Source organism: Salvelinus fontinalis, chromosome 23, assembly GCF_029448725.1.
Source record: "Salvelinus fontinalis isolate EN_2023a chromosome 23, ASM2944872v1, whole genome shotgun sequence".
Lineage (NCBI taxonomy): Eukaryota > Metazoa > Chordata > Actinopteri > Salmoniformes > Salmonidae > Salvelinus > Salvelinus fontinalis.
The window spans coordinates 5690655-5701568 of record NC_074687.1 but is presented as its reverse complement, the minus strand read 5'-3'; the positions used below and the strand labels follow the sequence as shown (position 1 = coordinate 5701568).

The 10914-nt window shown below is 44.1% G+C and overlaps 1 protein-coding gene across 1 annotated transcript in view; it reads left to right on the top strand.

Moving 5' to 3' along the window:
* The first annotated feature begins 2862 nt into the window (after positions 1-2862).
* LOC129820758 (discoidin, CUB and LCCL domain-containing protein 2-like) overlaps positions 2863-10914 on the top strand; it is a 31217-nt gene continuing 23165 nt past the window's right edge. The window contains exons 1-3 of the mRNA XM_055877700.1: positions 2863-3308; positions 8813-9037; positions 9301-9438. Coding sequence (XP_055733675.1) covers positions 3206-3308; positions 8813-9037; positions 9301-9438 — 466 coding nt within the window. The 5' untranslated portion in view covers positions 2863-3205. The remainder of the gene's footprint in view (positions 3309-8812; positions 9038-9300; positions 9439-10914) is intronic.

The window sequence follows — 10914 nt, the reverse complement described above, 5'->3', positions numbered from 1 at the left end:
AGCATGGACTCTATAGTGGTGCAGCGGTCTGCATCGCAGTGCTAGAGGCATCACTACAGACCCTGGTTCGATTCCAGGCTGTATCACAACCGGCCGTGATTGGGAATCCCATAGGGCGGCGCACGTGTTAGGGTTTGGTCGGGGTAGGCCGTCATTGTAAATAAGAATTTGTCCTTACAGTTTTTCTCGATTGCTTACACACGAACACTGGTTATTTTAGCACAAAAACCCATACCCTTACGTCATTACCAAAAACACACACAGATTTCCCATAACGGTCCACACGTTTCAATATTCAAAACTCTTTCTGCAAAACCTTACACAAAAGTGGCCAAATAAATCATTCATTCCACTATATATTCCTTCACCAAACACATGCTCTCAATATAATTAACTCAAGTCATTACAACCTAAACTCAAAGAGCACACCTTTCTCCAGGTGCAAACACTAAGCCTCAAAATGGTTAACACCCCAATCAGAATTGCAGGATCAATAAATGGAGCCTAGAGTCATGCCCATGTGCTTCGTAACAATGGATCCTAACAATGCCGAAGTTGCAAGACAACAGAGAGAAAGAGGACAACAACAACAAAGACAAGTAATCTCAGATGAAATCCGTGCCACCCTAGTTATCATGTGCTCATACATGGGAGGACTATGAGAGAACCTGGACTGCTAGCACAACCCAACCTAAGCCGTTACACAGTTGCATCCATTGTCCATACTTTCAGAAGGGAAAACAGGTTATTTGTCTTGTTGTTACTGTGATCCATGTAATGTTGTAGTGCATATAGACTGAATCTCAGTGTAGTTTTTAACCACAGTAATGGCTGACCATAGGTCAGTAATGGTCAAATACATTTTTTGCAGAACTGAGAGTTATTGGAGGTAGGTGGATACTTCTCACAGCTGAGCAGGAGACAGCGCTGGAGAATATGGTGATTGCCAATAATGCCATCGGTTTGAGGGAAATTCAAACCCAAATAGTTGAAGACCTGGTAGTCTTCCAAGGAATTGACAGCATCAGCATGTCCACCATTGACCGGATCGTTCAGAAGAACCACATAAGGACAAAGCAGCTGTACTGTGTGCCTTTTGAAAGAAATTCAGAGTTAAGGATCAACGATTCCAATATGTGCAGGTAATTGCTATGCTGTACAGAATTTTTACAATCTGTAGAGTATGACCCATCTCTCCAGCATATCAACACGGTACTTTATAGTTATGTGTTACAGTAACTGCAGTACACAATCTTTCATTCCAGTACAGTAGTACACTACAGTACTGTATTTGTAGTACAGTAAAAAAAATAAAAATAATGTTTTTACTTCTGTAGAGAATCTTTGAACTGGATGCCATGGCTGACCCACAGGAGTACATCTTCATTTACGAGGCAGGGTTCAACCTAACAAAAGGTGGCGCAACATCATTGGTCACCGTGCCATCATACAAGTTCCTGGCCAGAGGGGAGGCAAAGTCACCCTATGTGCAGCCATCAGCAATCGTGGCGTCCCCCACCGCCATGTCAAAGTGAGTCCATACAACACGGCACAACTCCTTCAATTTCTAGATCAGCTGCACAATAACATTCTTCAACAGGATGGGGAGCCAGGGCAACCAGAGAAAGCCCAATATGCTGTCATTTGGGATAATGTGAGTTCCCATCGTCTCCTCTGGTTCGCACCTAGTTCAATGACCACCCCAGGTTCACCATTCTTTTTTTGCCAGCATATTCCCCATTTCTGAATCCGATTGAGGAATTTTTCTCAGCATGGCGGTGGAGAGTGTGTGACAGCAACCCCTACGCACAGCAAAACCTCCTGGAGGTAATGGTGGACGCCTGTGGTGATGTGTCTGTGGAGTCTATCCAGGGTTTTCTAAGGCATTTTCCCCACGCTGTCTGGCAAGTAGAAACATAATGTGTGACGTTGATGAGATATTATGGCCTGACCCAGACCTGAGACGAGAACACTGATGCTGAGTAACCTGTACATTTTCTGTATTTGGAAAGAAAGCTTTTGGAAAATGGGTATTCTATTGTGCATGGACTCTTCCTTACATGTTTTGTCAGTGTGACATTTCAAAGGTCAGGTTTTTGACCAAAACAGCATATACAGTAGTATTCCCTTATCCACTAATGTAAGGTATTTATAACAGTACTGTTTTGAATTTCTCTCGCCAGGGTGTTCCTGAAAGGGTTATCTGGATAGTCAGTGCTGTGATTTTACAAAGTTCCAAGTTATTTATCGGAAATCTTATTCTAAAGATTTTGGTAGCAGTGTTTTTGACAGCTTGTGTGTGTTGTCTGAGGGCAAAGTCTGAATTGGGACACAGAAGTTAGCTGTTTGTATCATTAGGTGTGAGGTTTTTAAAATTGTGTGAAGATTTGAGAAAATGGTGAGTTGTTCCAGGAATTGTCTAAGCAATTGAGAACTGTAACTGACTTAGTTAAATAAATAGCATGCTGGAAAATATGATAACGATGGGTGTGGTTTTGATGTGACTCTCCACAGTGTAAATCATTTCTGGTTATTAACAACACTGGGGTTATTTTACATCACTAAGTGTTAATTTCACTCTAACAGAGTGAATCCTGAATCAACACAAAACATGTTACACTGAAAAATGAAAACTGTCCATTTTGCTGTGTACATACATGGAAAAATGTGTAGATTTGCAGGAAATTAGCTTAAAATGTTATCTCAGCTCTCAAGAGGGGGGCCACAAAATGTTATTTTCCTCGGGGTGGAGGGAAAACAAATCTTGCTTATTCTAGCCCCCAAAATGCTAGATCCGGCCCTGCCTATCATGTCCAACGGGGGAAACTCGTTACAGGCTGCTCACAGGAGCGCAGGGCAAAGTCACGGTTTATTTTTTATTCCATCACACCACTTGGTGGACTAGGGGATTCCTACTGAATCCTATTGCAATGTGGGAGGAGGGGCGGAAGTGGAGGAAGTCGTTCCACAGCCGATTGGATAATGTTTCTTCAGATTCAGTTGTGGAAACGAAGCTGAACGCGACCGCGCAGTGATTTCAGAGAGAGTGGAGAGTGTCGGAGGTTTCAGAGCGCGGAAGGAAGCAAGGGTTAATTTGACGGAAGACGGAGGTTTTGGGAAGCGGCGTTTTAAACTGCTTGTATGGACTAAACTTGGAGTTCACCGGTGTGAAAGCGTGCATTATGCATTCAGACTGCAGGCTGCTATGGGCAGAGCGGTAATGGTGGGCAGGGGACCGACAGGGACCAGGCTTTTCTTCTTGTCGACTGTCATCATCCTCACCGCCAGAAGCAGTCGAGCGCAGCAAGGTTGGTGTCGGTCGGTGCCACTCAATGCAACCAAGTGTAATAAAAGTGTTACAAACTCGATACATATAGTCTGTTACTAGCTATACGTCGTTATGTCGCAGTGGTCAAATGACGTTTGGCTACTCGGTTGCACTCGATAGTCAAACGGCAGAGATTATTTTGTTGTCCTCAGCAAGGGGAGCAAAACAGAGACTATATCGCCAGATGGCCTACCTTACATGGCTCGTTCTCTCCCCTATCCCAAATATGTAGTCAGAATCACAGACTGGAAAAGTTCCTCTTTTCTCCAAGTAGTTTGTTAATCATTGAAATGGGTTATTGAAGTGTAGCCCACAGCCTATATATAAAGGGCAGACAGTGCAAAATAAACACTAGTCATTTGTGGGCAGGATTTCAGGTAATGAAAGAGACAGCGATATCAGAATTTGGTAGAATTTTGCCAAGGGGTTGAAGTGGTAGAAGGGGGTAAACAACCTCATATCAATTTATCGTGGCATTACAGGTAGTAACTAGTTAACAAATCTTAATCCAGCGAACTAGGTTAATGTGCACGTGGTTTAGAAACGTATTACACTTCTCCAATTGACACTTGCACGGTTGGAAACGGGTTTTGAGCGTTTGGAAACGTTGGTGGTTGAGTACAGTGTTTGGTTGGTGTAAACGGACCCGAAAGCTGCTTCTCTCGAAGTCCAGCGGGATGGGGAGGTCACTGTGTTTTTGTCCAGTTCATCTGGCTAATGTCCAGCCAGTGTCAGTGATGTTACATAACACCAGCCAGGCTGCCATAATGTATGACTGTCCACTGTTAACGTGGTCCCCCAAAAATCCATAGCCCATTCCCCTATAGCTTATTAACCATAGCATGTCCCCCTATAGCTCCTAGCCTGTTCCCCTATAGCTTATTAACCCTAGACTGTCCCCCTATAGCTCCTAGCCTGTTCCCCTATAGCTTATTAACCCTAGACTGTCCCCCTATAGCTCCTAGCCTGTTCCCCTATAGCTTATTAACCATAGCCTGTCCCCCTATAGCTTATTAACCATAGCCTGTCCCCCTATAGCTCCTAGCCTGTCCCCCTATAGCTCCTAGTTTGTTCCCCTATAGCTCATTTACCCTAGCATGTTCCCCTATAGCTCCTAGCCTGTTTCCCTATAGCTTATTAACCCTAGCCTGTCCCCCTATAGCTCCTAACCCCTAACCTGTTCCCATATAGCTCATGACCTGTTCCCCTATAGCTCCTAACCCCTAACCTGTTCTCCTATAGCTCCTAACCCCTAACCTGTTCCCCTATAGCTCCTAACCCCTAACCTGTTCCCCTATAGCTCCTAACCCCTAACCTGTTCCCCCATAGCTCCTAACCCCTGACCTGTTCCCCTATAGCTCATTAAACCTAGCCCGTTCCCCTATAGCTCATTAAACCTAGCCCGTTCCCCTATAGCTCATTAAACCTAGCCTGTTCCCCTATAGCTCATTAACCCTGTTCCCCTATAACTCATTAACCCTAGCCTGTTCCCCTATAACTCATTAACCCTAGCCTGTTCCCCTATAACTCATTAACCCTAGCCTGTTCCCCTATAACTCATTAACCCTAGCCTGTTCCCCTATAACTCATTAACCCTAGCCTGTTCCCCTATAACTCATTAACCCTAGACTGTTCCCCTACAACTCATTAACCCTAGCCTGTTCCCCTATAACTCATTAACCCTAGCCTGTTCCCCTATAACTCATTAACCCGAGCCTGTTCCCCTATAGCTCATAACCCCTAACCCATTCCCCTATAGCTCATTAACCCTAGCCTGTTTCCCTATAGCTCATTAACCCTAGCCTGTTTCCCTATAGCTCATTAACCCTAGCCTGTTCCCCTATAGCTCATTAACCCTAGCCTGTTCCCCTATAGCTCATTAACCCTAGCCTGTTCCCCTATAGCTCATTAACACTTTCCCCTATAGCTCATTAACCCATCGAATGTTCCCCCTATTGCTCATTAACCCCTAGCCTGTTCCCCTATAGCTCCTAACCCCTAAACTGTTCCCTTGTAGCTCATTAACCCATAGCCTGCACCCCTACTTCTCCTATCCCCTAACCTGTTCCCCTACTTCTCCTATCCCCTAGCTTGTTCCCCTATAACTCCTAACCCATAGCCTGTTCCCCTATAGCTCGTTAACCCTGTTCCCCTATAACTCATTAACCCTAGCCTGTTCCCCTATAACTCATTAACCCTAGCCTGTTCCCCTATAACTCATTAACCCTAGCCTGTTCCCCTATAACTCATTAACCCTAGCCTGTTCCCCTATAACTCATTAACCCTAGCCTGTTCCCCTATAACTCATTAACCCTAGACTGTTCCCCTACAACTCATTAACCCTAGCCTGTTCCCCTATAACTCATTAACCCTAGCCTGTTCCCCTATAACTCATTAACCCGAGCCTGTTCCCCTATAGCTCATAACCCCTAACCCATTCCCCTATAGCTCATTAACCCTAGCCTGTTTCCCTATAGCTCATTAACCCTAGCCTGTTTCCCTATAGCTCATTAACCCTAGCCTGTTCCCCTATAGCTCATTAACCCTAGCCTGTTCCCCTATAGCTCATTAACCCTAGCCTGTTCCCCTATAGCTCATTAACACTTTCCCCTATAGCTCATTAACCCATCGAATGTTCCCCCTATTGCTCATTAACCCCTAGCCTGTTCCCCTATAGCTCCTAACCCCTAAACTGTTCCCTTGTAGCTCATTAACCCATAGCCTGCACCCCTACTTCTCCTATCCCCTAACCTGTTCCCCTACTTCTCCTATCCCCTAGCTTGTTCCCCTATAACTCCTAACCCATAGCCTGTTCCCCTATAGCTCCTAGCCTGTTCCCCTATAGCTCATTAACCCTAGACTGTTCCCCTATAGCTCATTAACCCTAGACTGTTCCCCTATAGCTCATTAACCCTAGCCTGTTCCCCTATAGCTCATTAACCCTAGACTGTTCCCCTATAGCTCCTTAACCCTAGACTGTTCCCCTATAGCTCCTTAACCCTAGACTGTTCCCCTATAGCTCATTAACCCTAGACTGTTCCCCTATAGCTCATTAACCCTAGACTGTTCCCCTATAGCTCATTAACCCTAGCCTGTTCCCCTATAGCTCATTAACCCTAGCCTGTTCCCCTATAGCTCATTAACCCTAGCCCATTACAATATAGCTCCTATCCCCTCAATGGTTGCAGACCTGTAAAGTGTAGCAAAATGTGACAGACTCCAGCTTGACTTTAAATGGATTAAAGGATGTGTATGCCATATGGCAACACCTACCTGGTCAACGGATTGGGATTTCGGATAAGTCCTCTGACTGGTACAATATAGGACCGGGTTAAAGGTAAAGCCAAAGAACAGGGTTCCGGTTGGCCAAAGTCAGCTGCAGTTGATTTGTCCGCAGAACTCTGTTGGTATCCCGATAACTAAACAGTGATGGTGAAATCCTTACCCCTCATTCTCTCCTGTCCACCGTTCAAAGTCTGAACATGTCTACGTCTATCCCACTGATATCTCCAGTTCGACAGTTACCCATAATGTGTGTGTACAGTATTTGTGTAACACAACCCTTATGTGCATATTGGCTACATTCACCCATTATGTGTGGATAGATACATGTACAGTTGAAGTCAGAAGTTTACATACACCTTAGCCAAATACATTTAAACTCAGTTTTTCACAATTCCTGACATTTAATCCTAGTAACAATTCCCAGTCTTATGTCCGTTAGGATCACCACTTTATTTTAAGAATGTGAAATGTCAGAATAATAGTAGAGAGGATTATTTATTTCAGCTTTTATTTCTTCCATCACATTCCCAGTGGGTCAGAAGTTTACATACACTCAATTAGTATTTTGGTAGCATTGCTTTTTAAATTCTTTAACTTGGGTCAAATGTTTTGGGTAGCCTTCCAAAAGCTTCCCACAATAAGTTGGGTGAATTTTGGCCCATTCCTTCTGACAGAGCTGGTGTAACTGAGTCAGGTTTGTAGGCCTCCTTGCTCGCACGCGCTTTTTCAGTTCTGCCCACAATTTTTCTATGGGAATGAGGTCAGGGCTTTGTGTTGGCCACTCCAATACCTTGACTTTGTCGTCCTTAAGCCATTTTGCCACAACTTTGGAAGTATGCTTGGGGTCATTGTCCATTTGGAAGACCCATTTGCGACCAAGCTTTAACTTCCTGACTGATGTCTTGAGATGTTGCTTCAAAATACCCACATAATTTTCTTGCCTCATGATGCCATATTTTGTGAAGTGCACCAGTCCCTCCTGTGTCAAAGCACCCCCACAACATGATGCTGCTACCCCCGTGCTTCACAGTTGGGTTGGTGTTCTTTGGCTTGTATGCGTCCCCCTTTTTCCTCCAAACATAACGATAGCCATTATGGCCAAACAGTTCTATTTTTGTTTCATCAGACCAGAGGATATTTCTCCAAAAAGTGTGATCCTTGTCCCCATGTGCAGTTGCAAACCGTAGTCTGGCTTTTTTATGGCGGTTTTGGAGCAGTGGCTTCTTCCTTGCTGAGCGGCTTTTCATGTTATGTCGATACAGGACTCGTTTTACTGTTTGGATATAGATACTTTTGTACCCGTTTCCTCCAGCATCTTCACAATGTCCTTTGCTGTTGTTCTGGGATTGATTTGCACTTTTCACACCAAAGTACATTCATCTCTACGAGACAGAACGCGTTTCCTTCCTCAGCGGTATGATGGCTGCGTGGTCCCATGGTGTTTATACTTGCGTACTATTGTTTGTACAGATGAACGTGGTACCTTCAGGCTTTTGGGAATTGCTCCCAAGTACAAACCAGACTTGTGGAGGTCTACACATTTTTGTTCTGAGGTCTTGGCTGATTTCTTTTGATTTTCACATGATATCAAGTAAAGAGGCTCTGAGTTTGAAGGTAGGCATTGAATTACATCCACAGGTACACCTCAAATTGACACAAATTATGTCAATTAGCCTCTCAGAAGCGTCTAAAGCCATGACATAATTTTCTGGAATTTTCCAAGCTGTTTAAAGGCACAGTCTACTTAGTGTATGTAAACTTCTGACCCACTGGAATTGTGATACAGTGAATTATAAGTGAAATAATGTGTCTGTAAACAATTGTTGGAAAAATTACTTGTGTCATGCACAAAGTAGATGTCCTAATCGACTTGCCAAAACTATAGTTTGTTAACAAGAAATGTGTGGATTTTTTGAAAAACGAGTTTTAACGACTCCAACCTAAGTGTATGTAAACTTCCGACTTCAATTATATGTCACAGGCGGCTGGTAGAACCTTAATGTGGGAGGATGGCTCATACTAATGGCTGGAACAGAGTTAATGGAATGGTATCAAACACATACAACACTTAGTTGCTTGATACCGTTCCATTCATTCCATTTCAGCCATCGTTATGAGCCGTCTTCCCCTCACCAGCCTCCTGTGATGTATGTATACGTGTCCAGCCATCACTCATTGTGTGTATGTGTGTCCCTGCAGGCGATGGCTGTGGCCTCAGTGTTTTGGGCCCTTGCAGTGGGAGCCTGTCGTCTCTGGGTTACCCCGGTACGTACCCTAACCACACGGTGTGTGAGTGGGAGATCAGTGTGCCGCAGGGCCGGAGGCTCCACTTCCGCTTCGCTGACCTGGACATAGAGGAAAACAACTGTCAGGTCAACTACCTCAGGATCTACGATGGTATAGGACCTCATAGGACCCAGATAGGTGAGAGAGGGAAATGGGGAAGGAGGGAGGGAGATCATCAGGAAGGGGGAGGGGTATGAAATATACTGACACTGTCATATAGTGATTGCCATTGATTATGCACAGTATATGACAGACATATCAATAGAATAACACTGTCTGTACCACTGTATGAATGTAGATAATAACCTCTAGTTCAGAGTACAAGATGAAGTTGTACTGCCAAGGTAGGATCATGGAACTAGTGAGTTCTATGCTATTGAACTGACCCTCTCCTCCTCTAGTGAAGTTCTGTGGTCTGGGCCTGAATGTTCCTGATCTCATCCTGTCCAGTGGGAACCAGGTCACCGTCCAGTTCATGAGTGGGACCCACCAAAGTGGGCGGGGCTTCTCCCTGGCCTACTCCACCACAGAACACACAGGTACCAGGGGTTAAAAGTTAGGGGGCAGGTTCTGAGCTGCTGCTGGTGTCCAAACTTTCAGATATGACAATGTCACTAAGGGCCCAATCATAGGCTGTGTTGACTCTTAGTTGAGATCACAATAGATTGTTTTACAGTAACATTGTGCCCCCATGACTAAGAGAGTTGCCTAGGTAACAGTGTGTGTGTATGTGTTTGCATGATTAGGGGTCTCATGTGAGTCATATTAAAGATGCTTCTCTTCTCCATCTCTTTTCCCTTTACTCCTCTACTCTCTTCCTTTTCATCCTTCCACCTCTTCCTTACTGGAGAAATAACTATTTTACGTCTATTACAGTGACTGGCATCTGTAAGTGGTGTCTCCTGCTGCTCACCTTCTGTCAGTGAGTGGGAGATATATGGAGTGAATTCAGTTACAGGGTGACGTGAGGGAAGTGATCTGCTGTAACATGGATTGTAATACAGCTGTCTGGCATTTACCTCTACATATAGCTGTGCGTGTGTTACTGCATTTTTGGTTTTACTATCCTTGTGAGAACCAGAAGTCCTAATAAGGATAGTAAAATAAGGAACATTCAGACATGTGGTGACATTTCGCCAGTCCCTACAAGGTACAGGGCTATTTTAGGCATAGGCGTTAGGGTTACAATTAGGGTTAGGAGTTGAGCTTAGGTTAGGTTTAGGGAAAATAGGATGTTGAATGGAAATCAATTGTTTGGTCCTCACAAGGATAATAAATCAACATGTGTGTGTTTAAGTTCTGTGTGAGCATCGTGTGTGTGTGAGCATCGTGTGTGTGAGCATTGCGTGTGTCTTTATGTGAGTGTGTGTGTGTGTGTGTGTGTGTGTGTGACTAAAAGAGAGAAGGTAAAGATGTGGCATAGTGAGAGATGAGGAGGTGAATAGAGAAGGAAGTTCCTGGATAGTTTCGGTAGAGGGCAGATGGAAGGACAGGGAGGCTACAGTGCCTTTGGAAAGTATTCAGACCCCTTGACCTTTGCCACATTTTGTTACGTTACAGCCTCGCTCTAAAATTGATGAAATAAAAAAATATCCTCAACAATCTACACACACTACCCTATAATGACAAAGTGAAAATAGGTTGTTAGAAATGTTGGCAAATTTATACAAAATCAAAAACAGAAATACCTGTTGTGGAAATTCTTACAGCATGACACTCAAAGTCAATCTTAAATGAATCATTGTTTATTGTCAGCGTACTGGAGAGGTTCCAACCAACTTAGTGAACGTCTGTCTGTCAGGAGCTCTAACGAGACAGTCCTGTTTAGTTCTTCTATATACTGCAGACAAGTCATATTTGCATGATTTAGCTTATTCATAATTAATTAATCATTAACGTTTGCTTCATTCAAGTGACCGACCAATACTGGGTCATGCATGTGACAGACCAATACCTCACAGGGCTTCTCTATAAACTGACACCTTGAAACTGAGATATCCCTTTCCCTAAACAAG